The sequence below is a fragment of the Anomalospiza imberbis genome, chromosome 8 (genome assembly GCF_031753505.1).
Source record: "Anomalospiza imberbis isolate Cuckoo-Finch-1a 21T00152 chromosome 8, ASM3175350v1, whole genome shotgun sequence".
NCBI classification, from domain to species: domain Eukaryota; kingdom Metazoa; phylum Chordata; class Aves; order Passeriformes; family Viduidae; genus Anomalospiza; species Anomalospiza imberbis.
In genome coordinates, this window is record NC_089688.1 from 986,137 (window position 1) to 1,007,273 (window position 21,137).

Sequence of the window (21,137 nt, forward strand, 5' to 3'; positions counted from 1 at the left end):
GAGAGAGAAAGAGAGAGCTCGTTCTACTTGGAAAGTTGATATCATGTGTTGGTAGTATGCTGCAGAGGAGACAGAGGTGGGGGGGAGGCAGGTCAAACCATAACGCTGTTCTTACCAACACGACAGCACATGCTCGGAGCTCACTCCTGTCCCTCTGGCCAGCACTGGACACTGTCAGCATTACTGGTTTACCCTGGGACCAGGCTGCAGCCCTGCTTGGATTCAGTTATGCAATGCCTCTACACTGATGTCCCAGACCTTTGAGACTCCTACATGAACAAAACTGTTCTATGAGATGTCCACGTAAATCTGGCTGCCCGGGAAGTTCATTCCCTTTGCCATCCCTCACGGTCCGCCCCTGAGGCACATGCAGAACTGATCTAGCAAGGCACAAGTCTAATACCTCAGGTGACTGTTGTGGCTTTGGGTTTTTCAGTGAATCCCGTCCCATTTGTTACTTGAAAAAAACACGCCGTGAGGAGAGGAGGTTGACGCCCGGGGATGAGCAGCCGGTAATTCCGATACCAAAGAACTGGTCAATGGTTCTAGCATTCCACTGAAATCTTCCAGGGAGGGGAAAGGGAGGTTGGGCACTCGCTTAGCTGAGGGGGAACACCGCTGGCTGTGCGGGGAGCGGTGCGGTTCGGGTGCTTTTGGTGCGGGACTTGCCCTGCGGAGGCTCTCGGTGCTGCTGGGGAGCTCTCCTTGCTGCCCGTCTGACTGGGGCTTTTCGGCACCCGCCAGCACCGGGAGACCCTCACCATCTCCGCGGGTGTTCAGGGGAAAACGGGCCCCCACCTCCTCCCTGTCTCCGGAGAGAGCACCTTCCAGCTGCTGACTGGAACCCCGGCAGCTGCCACCGCCAGGATACTCAGCGCACACAGGAGCGCCTGGGAAAAGCTACGAGCGTGCTTCTTCCCTCTCCCTGGGGCCGCCGTGCCCCACAGGCTCGGGGCTGGCAGCGGCTGCCCGAGGCCCTGAGGAGAGATCGCCCCCGCGCCCTCACACGGCGCCAACAGCGCCCGCTGCCCGCTGGGCCGCAGCCGAACGTGCTCCGCGCGTGGGAAAAGGCTGGTACCGCTTTCCTTGGGTTTGTTTTTATCCTTTTTATTGATGCTGTTGTTCTGTCTTGTTACATATATATGTGTGTGTGTGTGTGTGTATTCTAGTAAGGAACTGTTATTCCTTTTCCCCATACTTTTGCCTGGAAGCACCGTAATTTTCAAGGGGAGGGGTCATCTTTCCATTCCAGGAAGGTTTCCACCTTCCTTGACAGATATTTGTCTTTTAAACAAAGACAGACAAATCGTTCTTCCCAGACAAGCACACTTCATGGTGGTAGCTCAGGATGTCCCAATACTCAGGCCACCCAAACCCTGGCAGTGCTCTCTGGACAATCAGACAGTAGGCATTCTTCCAGCAATGGCATCCCAGCCCATGGAGGAGTGGGAAGCATTTGCAACAAGCCTGGGTTTATTCTAACCTGATCTCTCTGGCACCTTCACACAGGCTGCAGGCACAATCACAAGCAGAGGCCACCAACACGGCCTTGCATATCACCCCTACACATCTCCAGGGCAATTATGGTGGGGAACATTCATGCTCTGCAGGTTGAAGCACCATGTGGAAGATGCAATTAATTTTTATTTCCATTATTGTTATGAATAAGAAATTGTTTATTTCTCAAAGGTTATAAAGTGTTACATTATGACTGGTTGCTAAGAAATTGTGAATTATCCATGGTTCATCCCTTGTTAATTACCCCTAGTTCATCTCCTGTTGATTACTCATTGCTCATCTCCTGTTAGAAATTCCCTTTCCATCAGGTTGGGTTTCACCGCTGCTGCTTCCTAGAAAATGGCTCCCAGGACCGTGAGGAGGAAGTGACATCAGAGGCAGTATGCAAATGGAGGAAGACGTCAAATTCAACACCCAAAAACCCCTAAAACAGTGAGCCACAATGAAATTGAAGGACTCCAACCACCGCAAAGGGTGAGCAACTAGTCCTAGTGTCCGCAGGAACCTTTCTAATGTCTCACTCTAAACCACAGAGACACCGGCTAGAATGAGGCCCCCTGACCATGAGTCGGACTGTGGAATCCTGCCGCTCCCGTGAGGACGGAATCCCCGGCTCTGCCTGCGTGCAAAGCGGACAAAGCTGCACTCCTCCTCCTCCGTGCCACTCTGGGAAGCAGCATAAGCGTGCGCACGACCCGTCAGGCCCCCACCCAAGCTGGTCACTTTTTGATAAAGGCATCCTAAAGGAGTACGATCTCCTGCCCTTTTCTTATCAATTATGATCATTCATCCTCCAGCACCTTCTGCTGCTTCTATTCATATTAACTTTTCAGGAAGATGCTGGAGGATAAGTCTGAATGGATCAACACTAAATCCACTGAAAAAGAAGTGGTCGTAAGAGAGTAAGTAAAATGATAGCTTTGCATCTCATGTCGTGTCTCTGGAAGATGAGACTGAAGCACAGGCTGCTTGCTCTTGCCAGAAAAAATTAATCCACAAGCATCAGAGCTTTATATCCAAAAAGGAGACAGAGGACTCCTGTAACTTTGAATTTGAATAAATTTGAATAAAGGCAGAGGCCATGGGGCATTTTCCCTGGTGTCTCTCAACATTTTGGAGGACGCAACCTCCTTTTTATCCTCATTTCCCGGCCACACATCCGTCTCTCTTCCCCATTGCCTGAGGTCCTTCACAGGTACAGACTTCCCAAAATGTCTAATACCTAAGACTCCCCTCTAATGTATAACCCCCCTTTTTGTTTTCCTCGTGTCAATCAGTGGAATTCCTATGGAGTTTACGGTTCTTCCCACGGTTTCTTTCATCTCTCAGTATCCAATTTTATTTATCAGCAGACCTACAGTTTGTCTGTGAAGACAAGTCTCTCTCATTCCATTCATCAATCAGTGGAACCCTTCTCACTGTTTCTTTTATCTCGCACTGCTAGTTTTATTTACCAGCAGACCCAGAGTTTGTTTGTAAAGACAAGTCCCTCATTCCTTTCACCCTCAAACAGCTTCAAAATTACAGGACAAGAAGCCAGCCTGGGAACAGTTATGTGTCCAGTGCCTCATTATGGCTAAAGGACTTTTGACTGGTCACAAAACATCCAGGCAGTGCATGCTGTGAACAAAGGTTTGTGCGCAGCCTCCCCTCCCCCAGGGCAGTGCAGAGGCCCCTGTGACCCGTCCACAATGGTAAGACTTAACCAGAAGTGCCCAGCTGGAAAAGCTTCCTTATCCAACAATGTGTAATCGTGCATGAGGGAAGCAATAGCCGGAGTGGCCCTGTGCCAAGGCACTGAGGGACCCTCTGGGCACACACACTGGCAGATGTGTCCCTGGTGTCCTCTGCAAGCCATCCCACATTACAGGGCACACTGACTCCCAGAGTAGAGCGTGGCTCCTGCACTCTTCAGCTTCTTGGTGTGTGTAACAAGGATCCTTTCACCCTCACAGAGGTGGGGGAGGCCTTGCAAAACAATACTTCCTAGCAGAAGGGCAAGAGAGTATTTTAATTTATCCATCTCCCTCAACTACCATTGACCTCCACGGTCCTTTATCCTGGGATAAGATCCTCTCTAGTCTCAATCCTCTTTCCCTATTTCTTCAGAACATTTTCTGTTGCCTCAATTTCCCTTGCCTGCATGTTCCTTGAACCTGGCTTTCTCACACTTGCCTCTCCTCATGTCTGCCTTCAGCCAGTGCTGCATCCTGAGTTTCCCTGTGCGTCCCACGCTCTGGTATTTCCACTGGGAGTTACACGCCCCCAGCTCTAATCTGATCCTCATGGAACAGCAGGTTCATTTAATCACCGGCTCAAAAATTGCAGACACATTTTATTAGACTTATCTCTCCTAACGATACAGTGATAGCACACTACAGTACCATTGAGAGCAAGCTACTACTGCTAACCCAGCTGACTCCTGGCTCCTTTATAGAGGAATAAAGCCAAGGGAACGACACATGGTGTCACTTCATAAACCCAAAAAGAAAACAGTGTGGCACTTGCTAACTACAGGTCCCCAAAGGGATGTGTGATTCACACATAAAGGCACTCCCAGACCCGAGAGCTCTGTGTGTGAGCAGAAAAAAGCTGTATTCTGATCTAGTCTGAATTCCAAAGTTTGTGCACTATGAACATAATGCCCTGTGTCTAGAAAAGCTCAGACTGCATTCCTGAATGAACTTCTCAGGGGGGTAACAGAAACCTTTCAATTTTTTTTCTTCTCTGCAACATCATCTTTAAATGGATTTTAAAGAGTAAGCACAGAATATCCTGGGGAAGGCTAAGGTGAACCATGTGACAGAACAGGGGAGGGCTTTCGATTGGTTTGCATGGAATCCCACCAGCACCTGGTCTCTTACGCTCTGGGAAGTTTGCATCACTTCCCTGCCCCCGCACTCCCATTCTGCTGACGCCTGGTAATTCTGTCACCCCCTCCTTTTCAAATGTGCTTAGCAAACAGATGTACCTGGCTATTACAGGTGCCTTCTCATAATCCTAAAAATGCACCATTAACTGATTACCTTTTTCTCTGTGCAACGTTTCAATTCCAAACCAGCTCTGTAGAGGAACAGGCTCTCACAGTGAATGCCACCTTTTCTTTCACCATTTACTATTTTGGCTGCAGTTCATACTAAGCTTTCTATAGGAAAGTTGCATCTAGGTACAGAGAACTCAGCCAGAATGAATGGAAAAAGAAAGCACACTATAATTTAACCACATAAGAAAACCCAAAACCAAACATGAAATTAAATTGAAGAAAATTAGTGCAAAATCAGATAGCAGTGAAATAAAAAACCTACTGAAAGTTTAGCACCAAGAGAAAAATCTGGACTATCATTACCTTAGCATAGTGCATAATTTCCAAAAACCTTTGAACTTCTCTGTTGTGTAGACAAAGAAAATTACGTGTTCATCACAGGCTCTGCCCAACACATCTTTTTTCATCTGGAGGAATGTTAAGACATATCTAGTAACACATCTGCCACCGCATTTCCCGATCTATGCCATTTTCTCCTCAGAAAAAGCCCAAGAAAAAAAATCAGAGCGGTCATGGAGTCATAAAACTCAAAACTTACAAGCATCTCAGGTTCTGTGGTATCTCAGTTTATGTTTAGGGCTGAAACCCCAAAACACAAACTTGACCTTTGTGTTCAAGACTACAGAAATAAATAAAATATTTCTCTTAAGAGGTTTTTCTTTGCAGAATAGGCTAAAATACTTTTCTCTCAGGCAGATGGAATAACATTGTTCCTGAGCACTAATGTTCAGTCAGCATGAAGTCACCGGGACTTCGGTCACTTCACCTTCTGGCTCCTGCTCCTGCCTGGGAACTGCTGCTCCAGGACTGGACAGGAGGCAGGGCTGCCTGGCAGTGATACAGAGGTGAGCCTTCAGCAAACTGTCCTGCAGAATGGATGCACAGGAACTGACAGAGCACAAGCTAAATCCACACCCAGGCATCAGTGAACCCCTGGGTTTTGGGCACTCAGGAGTTACGGGATGAGTTCTAATGGAAGCTATCCATAGCTTACCCATAAGAGAAGCCAACCACTTGGGCCTCGAGGTCTCGTTTCCCAGTTCCATGAGTTGAATGGTTACCCCATGGGGGTGCACTGACAGACAAGGTGTAGCTGATACAAGGTAAAGGTATCTTCTTATGTAAAACACAGCTTTAACTTAATTCTCTATTTGTCATCGTTTATATGGCCAGATTGGCCTAAAATTCTGTAAGAAATGTTTCATACTGGGATTTGTTACATACTGGGAGCTTTATTTCCACAACTGGAGAAGAACTTATTCTGCCGTATAAAGATATAGAAATGTAATTTTAAAAAACTCTGGCACTTTTCCTGCTTGTGTAATTCAAAAAGGATCTCAGTAAAGAAAATTCAATTTGGCAATCCATTAACATAGATTTGATGCTCTCTCTCTTCATATCTTGATGTCTCACCCCTTTCAGAAAAATGAAAATAACTCTTGGTAAAGAGTGGCTCTTCCCTCTTATTAGTCCAGTATATTGGCAATTATTAAAATCCTAGGAAAGCTGCTGAAGCTCTGCTGACTCATGGTGGCCAAGACCCATAACCAAGGTGGAGGAGGGAGAGAAACAAAAAAAAGGCAAAGCCAGAGAACAGGCAAAGTTTGGGAAGAAGACTGAGTGCCAATTGTACACTAAGTTGCACCAAATATTCAAGAGAAAGGATCTGGATGTTATTAGAAATTTTACATGCTGTGTTTGAACCAGGTGAAGAGTCAGACCTAATTTCAAGCCATTTAAGTTTAGGAACCTAAAAGAAAAATTTCAGTAAAGAGTTTACCTCTCACAGAAATCTACTGTCAACAGAGAAAGAGCAGCAGTTCCAGAAGACAAATTGACTTACCCAAGGTCTGAACTGTCTTCTTCCTGCTCCATCAAGAACAGAGACACCCCAAGGCAGTGATGGAAAGCCTGAACCAGGACACCAGACTGGCACGTGACCCTGCTGTCAGCAGAAGAGCTCAGCTCCCACTGCACTCTGCAGTTTGCCACTGCTCCTCGACCCTACAGACCAGACTGCAGAGCCCCCAACAAGCTGTAGCAGAGCATGGGAGATGGTGACACTGACAGAGATTAATGGAGCAATTAACCCTTTCCCTCTGCACCAATCTGCCCCAAAGAGAAGAATTCTCACAGAATGTGCCACAACGCAGGAATATAATTCTGACATGAAAGATGTTAGTAGCTGTTAGCCAGGAATGACTGCACTCCTCATCTGGGAACTCTGGTTTGGTGCATTAATACTTGTGGGAGGATTACTGTAAACCTGAGGTCATTCCCAGCCTAAGTACTAGCAAAGATGGCATTTTAATGCCCGGAAAATTTTAGGTTTCACCTCAGTTTAAGTTATCCTATTCACACAGCAGTGAATAATTAGGGAAAAGCCAGAGCACATTATTCCAAGGGTAAGTATTGTCCCCCAGACAGGCAAAGCAGTTCTCAGCACTGTCTGGCTGCACTTGAGGACTGCACTCTGTACTCCTCTTCTAAGGAGCAGTACAATTCTTTCCAGCTCCCTGCCCATTCTTGCACGAAAAAGAGCCAGGATTTTCCACTTGCCCACCATCATCTGTGATCATATATTTCTCAGTGAAGGAAGGCTGCCAGCATGGTGGATTTGCTTTAACACCATCTTACCCTTGCTCTGCCCAGATGAGAGGATGTGTTCTTTCCCCACAGCACGCAGGGAAGAAGGGAAAACTAAGGAAAGACAAGGTGGCTCTCTTGGTAGTATTTGACTGTAGAGCATCACATATATAAAAAGCTCAGCATTATAGTACCTTCACATAAAATCCTGTCCATGTCCTGAACAACAGTAAAAACAATTCACCTCATTAAGGTACTACACCAAGCTGCTTAGTGGCTATGTTGTAAAGGTTCTGGAAGCCTGTGGTTGAAGTGTTAGTGTTGTGGAACAAAGTGACAGCAAGTTGGGAAATAAATGAGCACAGTACTCTATTCTAACCTCCTGGCACTGAGCCTTTTAACAGAGAAGAAAAAAGCAAAAATGGAAAATGTCAAGCCCAAAACATTTTTCAGGTTGTAAAAAATAGAGTCCACTCGATAAGAGACACACTGAGGGGTCTGATACATCACTGGAAAATAGTGAGTGGCTGCAAAAAGGTTATGTGAACACGTGTAATGCAGTAAGAAAAAAAAAAATCCTTCCGACCAAAACTGTGTATCTATGCCCTACAAACGTCACGTCAGCCCTTAAGACGAAAGTCTCAGCAGCTGCCGCTGAGCTCCTGCGCTCAGGGATGCAGGGCAGCTCTCACAAGCACGCAGAGCGGCTCGGGGCAGTCCGGCACCCCCCGGCAGCGCGCACGGAGCTGCCCGCCGCGCAGCGAGCGGCGCCCGCTCTCTCTCCCGAGAGAGCTCGCTCGTTTGCAAGGGAAGGCAGGCACTGCACATGCCCGCGGTGCTGCTGCCGCTGGGGGCAGCTTTACATAAGGCTGCGCCCGGCGCCAGCCCGCCCCAGTCGGCCGGAGCTCTCGGCATGCGAGCGCGGCAGCGCCGGAGCCGCGTCCCGGGCCGGGCTCCCCGCAGCTGGCGCGCCCGGCCGGCAGCGAGCCGCGGGCCCATGGAGGCGGGGGGCGGCAGCTGCCGCAGCTGAGCGCCGCGGGCAGCGCCGACCAACATGCTCGCCTGTCAAGCAGCGTTTTAAAAGCCAGGTTCCTAACTCGAAAGATGCAAAACCGTAATATCCGTGAAGATCCTATTACCTAGGAAGAATTTGACGTTTTGCTGCGAATGCTGTGTTGGGATTGATTTATTCTTGGAGTGCTCTGCACGGCTGGCAAAGAATAATGTTCCAAAATCGGTCCATCTCCCAAGGGGTCCAATTTTTCTTCCTGGGTGTCAGCGAGCCCTGACTCACTACAGTGCAGCTGACAGGGGCTGCCATGCTTGTGGCACACTAAGCAAAAAACAAAAGACCTAAGGACGACCTTTGAACAACACAAAGGATGGGTATGTTTTTCATGTTACCTTTTTAATTTATAGTACATAGTTACTGCATAGCCTGTGCTTTAATTACTCCATAAACTTACCTTGATGTGATTTGTTATTATACTTAAATGGCTTAGGGATTACACCTTTTACCCAACTGTTTTTCAGTACTTATATCGAGGTATTCTTAAAACAAAAAAAAAAAAAAAAAAAAAAAAACAAAAAAAAAAAAAAACCAAAAAAATAGCTGAGCTTAAAAAAAAAACCCAATGTGAAAAGTAGTCGAGTCAAGGTAGGGCTTTGTAAATGATTGCTGAAGTAAGAGATTTTAGCATGATTGAAAAAAAAATGACTGATGTGTGGGGGGATAACTTTTCTAAGTTGTTTTTATTTCCAGGTTTCAATGTAATTAGGCTACTGAGCGGATCAGCTGTAGCTCTGGTAATAGCCCCTACTGTATTACTGACAATGCTTTCTTCTGCTGAACGAGGATGCCCTAAGGGCTGTAGGTGTGAAGGCAAAATGGTATATTGTGAATCTCAGAAATTGCAGGAGATTCCCTCAAGTATATCTGCTGGTTGTTTAGGTTTGTCCCTCCGATATAACAGCCTCCAAAAACTAAAATACAATCAATTTAAAGGTCTTAATCAACTCACCTGGCTCTATTTAGACCATAACCACATCAGCAATATTGACGAAAATGCTTTCAGTGGAATACGCAGACTAAAAGAGTTGATCTTGAGTTCCAACAGAATCTCCTATTTTCTTAATAATACCTTCAGACCTGTGACAAATCTCCGGAATTTGGATCTGTCATACAATCAGCTGCAGTCTCTGGGATCTGAACAGTTCAGGGGCTTAAGGAAGCTGCTGAGTTTACATTTGCGGTCCAATTCCCTAAGAACCATCCCTGTTCGAATATTTCAAGATTGTAGGAACCTTGAACTGTTGGACCTGGGTTATAATCGCATCCGGAGTTTGGCAAGGAATGTCTTTGCAGGTATGATCAGACTGAAAGAGCTTCATCTGGAGCACAATCAATTTTCTAAGCTCAACCTGGCACTTTTTCCAAGGCTAGTCAGCCTTCAAAACCTTTATTTACAGTGGAATAAAATCAGTGTGATCGGACAAACTATGTCCTGGACCTGGAGCTCGTTACAAAGACTTGATTTATCTGGCAATGAAATAGAAGCTTTCAGTGGACCTAGTGTTTTTCAGTGTGTGCCCAATTTACAGCGCCTCAACCTGGATTCAAACAAGCTCACATTTATTGGTCAAGAAATTTTGGATTCTTGGATATCTCTCAATGACATCAGCCTTGCCGGGAATATATGGGAATGCAGCAGAAACATTTGCTCTCTGGTAAACTGGCTTAAAAGTTTTAAAGGGCTGAGGGAAAATACAATTATTTGTGCCAGCCCCAAAGAGCTGCAAGGGGTGAATGTTATTGATGCAGTGAAAAACTACAGCATCTGTGGCAAGAGTACCACGGAAAGGTTTGAGCTAGCACGAGCTCTCCCAAAGCCAACGTTTAAACCAAAACTCACCAGGCCTAAACACGACAGCAAGCCCCCTCTGCCCCCGACTATGGGAGCCACCGAAGCCAGCTCCGAGCCCGAGCACGACACAGAACACATCTCCTTCCATAAAATCATAGCAGGCAGCGTGGCTCTCTTCCTGTCGGTGCTGGTGATCCTGCTGGTGATCTATGTGTCATGGAAGCGTTACCCTGCCAGCATGAAGCAGCTGCAGCAGCGCTCTCTCATGCGAAGGCACAGGAAAAAGAAAAGACAGTCGCTGAAGCAAATGACTCCAAGCACACAGGAATTTTATGTAGATTACAAACCTACCAACACTGAAACCAGTGAGATGCTGCTGAATGGAACAGGACCCTGCACGTATAACAAATCAGGCTCCAGGGAATGCGAGGTATGAACCATTGTGATAAAAGAGCTTTTAAAAGCTGGGAAATAGTGGTGCTTTATTGAACTCTAGGGACTATAAAGGGAACGTTTTTCTCACTTTTCTGGCACAGCTCTTCCATGTCCCTTTTTTGTACATTCATAATACTGGTCATTTTACTCTCATACATAATCAACTCATTGAAATTTAAATACCGCAATCAATGTGAAGCCTGAGCTCTGGTTTAATACAATACCTATTGTACAAACCCTCTACTGATCTCATTAAAGTCTCTCTTGTTTTTAAATAGAAAACTTCTTTCATAAGTAATCCACTGCACCTGCACCAACTGTGCCTCTGTTTAGGGAGAAAAATGACAACAATGATAAATCAAACTCGGGGTGTCCCCCTCTGCCTCCCCAACTCCAGTCCTTGCTCTAAAACTCACTTTTTGAGCCCAGAAGGAAGTAAAGATCCAGGTACTGTAGTATCATATGAATTCTGAGTTGTGTGGAGATAGAGATGGTGCAGGAATACCTCTGAAAAAATTCCTGATTGCTGCCCAACACAAGAGAGACTAAAAAGCACCCTTAAGTATCACACCAGAGGCAAAGCAGAGGGAAACCTTGGCTTAATAAAAATTAAAAATAAAAAGGTACAGTGGTATTTACTGTACTGCACTATACCACAGTGTTTCTAGGGCCGATAGCTAGCAATTGAAACCTGTTTATGTGACTTCATACAAAAGGTGCCAGTGTTTATCCCTACATCCAGTTGCCTTTCAGAAAATAGTCAAAAGGCATTCATTAGATGAGGAGCAGAAATTCCTTATTGATGCAATTAGAGGAACTCAAATGTGCAGCAGCAAAAGCAAGACCACTTCCTGCACACATTTGTTTCAGCTCTCATTAGGAATTCTCTTTTCAGGACTGTCAAAGGCATTAATGTGGCTGAGGAAACCATTAAAATCCATCATTTTCTTCTATTTCTGTTTATTGGCTGGGCTAGGCTTGCTAAGGTTGTGTGCTATGTTTTGCAGAGTGTCCTTCTAATAACTAAATAAAGCTTCATCACTTAAAATGCCAAACACTGTGCATTTTAGACATACTACAGCTGCAAAGAGCTTTCAGAAAAGACTGGTTATTCACTGATGTGAGAGGAGTACACCCAAAAATCCTTTTACACAAATCAGTGACAAATCATTTTCCTCTCTCACCAAAACCCTAATGACATTACAGAATTCACAGATATTCAAGTTTTAATGTCTAGTCACAGACCAGTGGTTCTGGACAAAATACAGATTAGTAACCCAGCTGTTCCCTGCCTTTCTTCTCCCAAAATCATGTATTTTGTTGGTTGCAGAAGAATATAATATCTCCCATATCTGCAAATAAATCATACCTCTTATTTTGATTATCAGGAAGCGAGGGTATGAAAGAATACAGCAGCACCTTTATAGAAGTCACTAATTTAATTATCTCCATTTTGCAACTTGATTTGGCTTTGTAAATTGCACATCTTCAATAACTTGGGAAGGAATATTTTTACAAGGCAGTTTCACTGCAGCAGATTAGAAAAAGCAAACCCTTAACAGAAGGTTCTCCTGAATTGTTACTGAAAAAACCCAATCACAGCAAATCACATTGAAACATGCTCTATACAATGAAAACAAAGCTAGAAACATCCCTTAAAAGAACTAATACACTTGAAAGGGGTTGGACTGGGGTTTTTTTCATGGAATGAAAACATTCTCATTTTCGAGGACTGTAGTGAGGAAATAGCTGCAGGTGGAAGCTGGAGCCTGTACTGAGCCCTGCAAGAGACCTCATTTCCCTGAGTACCACAAGCCCACACCATTAACAGTGCAAGTGCTTGAGACACTTCAGCAGCACAGCAGAGCTGCACCTCAGTTGTACCTTGAAGTTGCTATTAAAAAGTCAATACACATTTAATTATGCTAGCTACTATAGGATTCTGTTTTCTGCCAGCCTGTCTTGGTTATCTCTGCACTGAAGCATTAGAGTTTGCTATAAACTTCATGTTGAGAACCATCCCTGTACTTCAGAGGCTTTCATCTCTGCAGTGGTGACTAACATTAGGCACAGCCAAAACACAAGAGATTGGCCCCAAAACATATGGGTATTCATATATACATACGTAAGACATACACACACATGTGTGTGTACAAATATAAATACACATAAAAATAAAATTAAATTTTTGTATTTTGTTTTAACAGTGCTAACTGCAATCAGAAAATAACTTCATACTATTACTTTAGAATTGTTGTTATTCAAAAATATTCAATACATCTTCTAAAACCTCTTAATGGACTGTGATTGTGAGAGTTGTCTATAATTGAGTTGGACTTAATATGCTTTGTATTTTTTTAATGCCTTGTTCTAAACATAACTACTCAGAAAGAACCAATCCACAACCTCCTTCAGAAAGTGATACCTGTAAAACCATCACTAGCTCCCTTTGAATAATCAATTATAGGCATGAAAAATAAAATAAGGCCAGTCTGCCATTGATCGTGGATGGATAACGAAAATATAGTAAAAATCCCACACCTGTATTCATGCACAGACCTGCTCAGATCAACCAATTCATTCATTGCCTGAACTGCAGCTGCAGGTGTCTCCAAACACGTGGGTCAGTGTGTAATTGCTGCCATTGTCATTGACAATGCAGCCACTGGCTGTGCACACACAAAAAACACCCAGTGTAACTCTCTGGACCTTGTGCACAGCCCAAGTCCTGTGAGCCAAGGTTTTAAATCCCACTCTAGTGCTTAGAAAACATTTTGAACCAGCTCCTCAGCACCTTAAAACACATTATGAACTCCATGTTTTCATGTGGGCAAAACCCACATGAACTTAGCTAAACTGAGCATCACCTCTGTCAAATGAAACACTCCAGAAGTGACTTGTTTTGGGTGGCAAGGCCATCAGAGTCACAAATTCTAATAATCTGGTGGGAATGACTTGGTCTTAGCTGAGCAACTTTCAATCCCCATAAAAGGCTGCCCCTCTGCTGAATACAAATGAAGTGCTGAAGCCTCAAAGGTTCCAGCAAAGAAATTTTTCCTTTGCTTCTCTCCAGTACGTAAAATCTTGATCCCACTTTGTCTTGGTTTTTGGATAGTTTAGTGCCAGTCTCTCACGAAGCTGTTAAAACCTCACTGGGGTGATGCCAAGCAATCTTCAGAGGATGTCAAAGTAAGAGCCACAGCAGCTATCATGCCTCTCACAAACCTGTGAGCCTTCACACAAGCATTTTAGGCACTAACTTGAGGAAGGAGATGTGACTGAATGCCTCCAATGACTTGGCTCCTCTTTAATGGAGCTGATACCACCAACATATTCCAATTTTAGGAGAGCAGCAATGGCTCTTGAAGATGTTTGTAATTTTTTTTCCCTGTGCATTTTTGGGATTTTTAGTCATTTACTATTCCTTTTCCTGGGACATTTATGGTGTTCTGGGGGCTACCACTGAAGACCAGGGCTTTTCAAGCTGCAGACAAAGTGCAGGATTCTTCCATGCCCATTGTCATTTTCACTGGGTTGCCATCTACCTGTATTTAGACAATGTTGAGACAAATGTTAGATGGAATCACCAGAGTGCTTCATTTTATTGTAGCACCCCAGAAGTTTTAAGGGTGGTCAGGACTTTCTCTGTGGGACACAAGAGATCATGGCAAACAGACAGGAGAGGTTTGAGGTCCTTTGCTGGATCGCAGTCGCGCTGAGTATCGGCAGTGTAACCCAGCCCCTCACAGCCAGATCTCCTCCTCACCAGGGGATTGCTTGGCCTCTCAGACAGCCAGCTCCTGGAATGTTCAAGTGCCATTTCAGAGTAACACACCACACAGAATGCACATCTTTGGGGAAAGAAAATAACTAATGTACTAAGCAAATTTGAGGAGACTGGTAATGTTCATTCACTATGTTGAGATCACCTCCAGCAGCTGCAGAGTAAGAGAATAATAATGAGAACAAGTGGCTTGAGTATAATGACTGCAAGCTTCTCTGCTGGCTGGTTTTCATGACTCACTATCTGCACTTCCAGAGTCATCAGAGCTGAAGGTTTGGCAAAGCTCTCTTTTCTTATTACTACAAAATGGTGAACCTTTATATAAAATTCAATTGCAAAATGAACATAAATGTACAATACTCCTGCAAATACAATTAGAAATTTTCAGTTTGCTGCAAGCAAATGGTTTTTGCTGTCAACTCTCAATGCTAGATAAATATTCCGTGGATGAATTTCTGTGGAACAATAGTGACATCCAGTGGGTAGGGAACTTAATCACAGGTATCTCCTGCATAAATCAATTCCCACAGAGATGTGTTTGCCTTTTCCCTTTGCATCCTTCTGTATCACACAGGAGAAGCATCAAACCCTTGGATATGTGTACAGGAGCCATAACCTGCATGTAGTGAATACAGAGAAGAAAATAAGAGTAGATGAAAGCTGGCAGGAAATGGTCTATCCAATGTGTAAGTCACTACTGCCAGAAAAAGGCAAGGAGTATACAAGGAGCTCTAACAAGTTTGCAGCCACTGGTTTAGAACTTATTATTTAGAAAACACCACTTTACTAGACTAGAAAATAAACTCAGGCCACAAACAACTCATTCAACCTCCTAACAACAGAAGACTAAAAATTTTATTTTTTTTTAGTTTATAATAATTAATAATGAGAGAAAGGTATTATTAGACATTAAAAGAAGGGCAACTCAGTACCTAGGAACAAGTCAAAGTAAGGACTTCCTCTCAAAAACACACAATGTCCAAAGAGACAAGAAGCAAATGATGCAAGATAAAATTCACAAACAGCCAAGTTACACAGTGGTAAATATGACATGAATATGCAGCATATTTGCTTGGGCAAAACCTCTGCAATGTTTTGCTCTAACTACAGTAGGTCTCAGCAACTCTGTGCCAATGCTCCTGCTATGATCCTAAGCCACAGTGAGGGAGAGAAGACAATGAAGGCAGGATTACAGCTCTGTTGATAAGATTCAGATTTCACTGCCCCTAAGAAGGTGCACAGGAACTCCTTTCACTCCACACTGGAGGAAATACAGTTGTAATTCTAAGTTTTGATGGCTTCAGGTGCACTAGGAGGTCACCTCTCAGTCCATGCTCCAGTGCTTTGCTTTTCATTCCTAACAAGGCTTTTGAGAGTGGGTCTCATCACAGTGGGACAAAATTTTTGATTGTGGTGTGATTCTCAGAGTCACAGCCAAACTCTTCCCTGGCATCACCACCAACAGGACACAGCAGGGCACACAAGCAGTAAAATGTGACTGAGCTCAACAGCTATGAACACATCACCAAGGAGGTCATAACGGAATAAAAAGGTTTTTATCCAAGACCCTCTGGGACAATTAGCTGTGAGCTGATGGCCAACATCTTACCTACCAGAGAACCTGCAAATTTCATTTGGAATGAGCACAAACATCATAAAAGCCAGAATGAAAAGAGATTTGCAAGTAGGCACTATCTTTTTATTCAACCAATCCATCAGAGAAATCACATCTCCCTGCAAGTCTTGTCTTGCTCGTGCTGTTATACTATAATGACCACACCACTGGCATTCTAATGGAAAAATAAGCATTGTTTACTGAGAAGAGGCAAAAGGCTAGTTAATTCCCATTTATTAACTTCTTCCTAAAGAGCTTAAGGACCTACTGATGTTATTACAGGAAATATTAGATATTCATGTGAAAACTCACAAGTTTAAGATTCTTCATCACTAAAATCAACCAAACTCTTTAACAAAACAAAATATTTCATTCTTTACTTTACTGTTCATTACTGTTTTCCACAAACTCTTTTGTTTGCCAAAAAGCAACTGAATGACTGGAGGTGTAATCTTGAAAAAAAGTCCTCCAAAAACCCCTCATGTGTCCTCTTAACCACTAAAGCCATTCCCTTCCCGTGTTCATGACCAACTCACTGCCCATGTGTCACAGTTTACACTCCTGCCTGAAGGCTGAATTTTCCAACACCAGCACTGAGACCATGTATGACTTCATAATTACACTTTAACCTTGCTAATTTTCCCAGCATTTTGTGACAGTCAGTCTACTAATTATCACAAGGATACATGACAAACAAAGTATCTTAATTACTCACCTGCTTACCCCCCAAACCAGGACAGAAATGCATTACAAGGTTCAGTGCTTCACTACACCACTGAGAGGAAATCACCTGCTCAGTTCTGTGTGCAAATCCATTTCCTCCCCAGACTAACAAACCCACTACCTAGCTAGGTCAGTCCCTCAGGATCCTGATTCCTTAATGCCAGAAGAAAGCAAACCTAACTGCAGTGACAGCAGCAGCAGCCTGCAGAAGCTGCCACCATCAACTCAGCCTTTATCAGTTATTCTCACCTGAAATCCAGCAGTACCCCTTATACTTGCCAAGGGTTATACTGGCACTCTATCCCACAGCGGGGTGTACTAATAAGAAAACACTGCATTTTCATGGGCACCTCTGTTCATGTCCATAATTATACTGAGAGATGGAAAAAAGAAAAACACTCAGGGAAAGGACTGCATGTGGGTTACAGCACTAGTAAAAAGTCAGGAAGGGTCACTCAGCTTTTCCAGTTAAAAAACTGGAAGTAAAAGATACAAAATTATAGATAGATAGATAGATGATAGATAGATAAAAATGGAGTGTCAAATAAACATTTCTGCACCTCTTGGAAGTATTTTAAATTTTTTTTTAAAGTTGCTACTGTCAGGTGCTCGGCATCTTTAGACATCAAGCAAAAAACTTCTCTTTTCTTTCATACCTTACTAAATGAAAGGAAGAAAATACCTTCCTGTAATGTAAGACATTCTTTCCAAAGCTGTGGGACTGAGCTGGTATTGGAAAAAATCTAAACATATTCCATCTTACTTTTACTGTTTCTTACGTGATTATTTCCAACGGCTGTAGAAACGGTGAGATAATGCTGACAGGTAACAGGTACATTATTGTAGCTGAGCACATCCTCCTGGTGTTTATTTGGAGCTTCATGGCAATCCTAGGTTGTGCTGTTGGCTCTTACATGTGCTCTTTATGGTCAGGAACAACTTACTGAATGTTTGAATGCCAGTTCTTTAGCTACAGCAGTTAGCACTGTAGAATTCATGGTTCTGATGCTTTGGGCATTCATATTTTCCGGTTCCCTAAAGGCTGCAAAACTCACAAATAGACTCCATGCTAATGTAATGAGATTATTATCCCCTTCCTGGTTCAGCTCTGAGTCAGGGGAGAAAAGGTGCCCCAAACATTCAAAGGTACAAGGCAGGATCTCCAGTGAAAGCTGAGCATCCCAGCTGCCTCGGTAGCTGCTCCCTGCGCTGCCCTCGGGATTGCGAACAGCTGGAGATGGAGGAGCTGGAAACACTCAACACCCCAGGGTAGATAAGAAGCAATAGTAATACAAATCCACTGAAAACACAACCATCAGAAATGGATTCCTTGTTCCAAAAATACAGACTTCATAATGTATGTTCTAGGATACACACTGTCTCGTTTGCTTTTCTTTGTTAAAATGCATTGTTTACCACTGCAGAAGCATCTATTTGGCCTGTGCTGAGTTGTGCAAAAGCTGCAGGTGATAAAAGTAGAGAAAGGGAACACAGTTTACAAAAAGCAGACTGAAGTCAAAGAGAAAAACACTTCAGAGTTCATCTTAATTAGTGTGCTGTAAGTCTTTTTTCAGTCTCCTACAGATTATCCTGTTTATCTCAAAACAGTCTGTAGCAAAGGTTTTCAAAACTGCAAATGGGAATTTAAACACCCAAATCTCACCCACTTATTGCACCAGTCAAGCACTTAACTTTTGTTACAAAACATTATCTCCTCTCCATTTCTCCCCAGAACTAAAGATTTGAACAAGACTCGAAGGTCTACAAAGTGCTCTGGTCAGCTCCATGAAGCTACTCTAAAAAATTATGTCCCCAGAGGTTTTGGCAAATCCTCTTGCAAGGGACAGGGAGCAGTTGTACCTCAGTGAGGGGCAGACGGGGCAGACCTACCTCAGTAACACTGGGAGGGCTGCATGTTGAAAAAGAATGCTGTTACCTGGGGAACTGCCTTCTGACCTACTGCAAAAAGGACTGACACTAATTCCTGGCACACAGTTACAGTGAACTCACCTCAGCAGATAATAAAGTGAACTATGGTTCACTTTAGAAAACAGCTACAGATTCTCAAGTCTGGGTTTTTTTTACCTAAAAGTGTTTATTCCCCTCATTCCTTGCTAATAACAATCATAGTAATCTTATACAAAAACACTTAGTCAAAGTGGGAGAAAAGGATCATCTTTTCCTCTTCAAAAAAAGAGTAACATCAAATAACCATTCCAGCACATCAGAGTTTTGTTTGCAGTGCACTATTTCTTGTAATCTGACACTTTCAGATGGCAGCATTAGCCTTGCAGCCATCTGTGATATGAGTCATATCCTCAGAGCAGTCAGCTTCATCCTACCCTGCTCCAGAGCAGCCAGCTTCTCTGAAACACCCTGAGCTGCCCAGACACATCCCCTGTGCACATCACAGCCATTGCCAATTGGGAGATTCATCCCATGTGCTCTCAGGGCTGTGACTCACAGTGCGATACCCTCACTACCCTCCTTCCAACACAGGATCCCTCCAGACAGGGATGGAAACCCATCTCCGGGAACTCCTCCTAAGGCTACTTGTACCTAGCACAAACAGGCTGGCAAACGGGCTGTCTGCTTTGGGGACTCAGTGTTTACTTGTCTCTACTTTCATTTATCTTCAACAACAGTTCCCAGCTTACACTACTGACACAAAATGCAGGCCTGCAGCAAAACCCAGGAATATTATGACATGAGTTCAGAAGCTCCAATTACCAGACAGAAACTCATCCTTCATTAAGGAACAGATTCACTCCAAGCACACTGGACAACACCTTCTACCCATCCCTGCTGCTGCTGGCAGCACTAACAAGAGTTTCATTTTTCTAGTGAGGAAGCAACGAGCACAGAAGGTATGAGGGAAAACATTCCACATGGGAATGCTGAGCACTGAGTCAGGCTGAGCAGAAAGCAGTAACACTGCAGGGAAAAAGGGCAGTGAGGGCAGTGCGGCTGCCCTCAGTCTGCAGGTACTGAAGGCCAGCAGTTCCCATGGAGGTGTGCTTCTATGGAAGTTTGGTAAAGCACAGGAGCTTAGGCAGCTACACACAATTCCCTGCTATCCAAAGGACAGCTGGTCTGTAGCATAGCGCGTAATTTTAAGTTCTGAGGTGCAAGAGCAGTAGGAAAGAATTTGAAATTGTAGCATAATGGATTGCACTGTCGAATCTGAAAGCACGTTGGATTTGGACTGCATTGCTATCGTAAATTAAAAACATCTATATATCAGTAATATTAATAAAATGCAATCTTCCAAAGCCACAGAACTACTGATATGCATGCTTTGGCTTCATGTATAAACTGACATGGCAAATTCTAAATTTAACCAAGCCAATTTCTTTTAAAGCCTCATCACGCTAATTACATCCATCAAGTGTGTAAAATACATTTTGTCAGCTAAGAACAGAAGACTTAAATTAAATGTAAATCCTTACTCAGCACTTTAAGCTGTTAATGGCTCTAAGTCATTAATGAGATGATGAAAAGAAAATGCTCCTGCAGACTCTGTAGTGAGAATTTATTACAAGTCCTCATTACTTCCACCCAGTGCATGTTCTGAAAGTGTCCCACATTTAAGTCAACACCCCAGCATCAACAGAGAAAGATACCAAAATAATCTTGTTGGCTTGTAAATGTGCTCCTGTACGTAAGTGGGGCTTGACAGGCACCTCCCAGAGCGATGGATGCCCTCCTTCCCTAAGCCAGAGGCTCCCAGAAGAGTCCCCCCTATCCTGAAGTAGGGGATACTGTCAGAATGGTATTTCAGCTTAACTTTCTGGCATTTTAATTCATCAGACAGTATGAACACGAATGGCTGATTGCACAGCATGCCTGGGCTTATGTATTTTTATAATGAATTTTGATAGATCCCCTATTAAAATTAGCTCAGAAGAGCACTGGAAAGAGATTTACAGAACTAAGGATGTACTACAGCAGGATAGGGGAGAACAGGAGAGTTAAAGGAATATATCCCTGGTAGCCAAAACTTGCAAATTTAATTTCAATTAAGTAACATCAGGATTTATGAATTTTGATCCTTTTCACAGACTACAGGATTTCCTATCTCTGCCTATAACCTTAGGGAGGGTTATTAAGGGAAAATCCCAGTTGCAGAAAACCCCTAGATCAGGCTTAGTTCTCACTGAAAGGAAAAAATATCATTATTTGATTTCTTCCTTAGATTTCTCTCTCCCAGTCTAGTCCCTTTCTTTCCTTCAGTCTGAGCTCCTCTCCTCTCTTGATTTGCTATTTCACAGAAAGGAAAAGAAAATCCAAGAGCTACATTTAAATGTACCAGGTGTCCTTGAATTTCTACCGCATTGTGCCCCTGTAAAGCCTTGTTTACAACTTAGCTCCAGCAGCAAGTGAGCTTCCAGGAACAAAGAAATGTTAGAGACATTTTCACAATAGTTTTAAATTGCTTCCCCCCATAGAGAACACTCATTGATCAAGTAAATAAAGTGAGGTACAGGGAAGTGATTCATGCTCAAACACGAAAAAAAACAATATAATAAAGCAGTCTGGAATATTTGTACCCTCTGCAGGAACCCTATG

The 21,137-nt window shown here is 43.6% G+C and overlaps 2 protein-coding genes across 4 annotated transcripts in view; one reads left to right on the forward strand and one right to left on the reverse strand.

Annotated features, from left to right (window-relative positions):
* Positions 1–21,137, reverse strand: part of CTNNA3 (catenin alpha 3) — a 427,360-nt gene that overhangs the window by 224,974 nt on the left and 181,249 nt on the right. The gene's annotated exons all lie outside the window — the stretch shown is intronic.
* The window catches only part of LRRTM3 (leucine rich repeat transmembrane neuronal 3), an 84,365-nt gene continuing 71,236 nt past the window's right edge, over positions 8,009–21,137 (forward strand). For 2 of the 3 annotated variants that reach the window (XM_068196841.1, XM_068196842.1), the window contains exons 1-2: positions 8,009–8,533; positions 8,910–10,441. In XM_068196841.1, coding sequence (XP_068052942.1) covers positions 8,530–8,533; positions 8,910–10,441 — 1,536 coding nt within the window. In that variant the 5' untranslated portion in view covers positions 8,009–8,529. Of the gene's footprint in view, positions 8,534–8,793; positions 10,442–21,137 lie in introns of those variants that run through there. The other variant, XM_068196840.1, reaches the window with a different exon arrangement.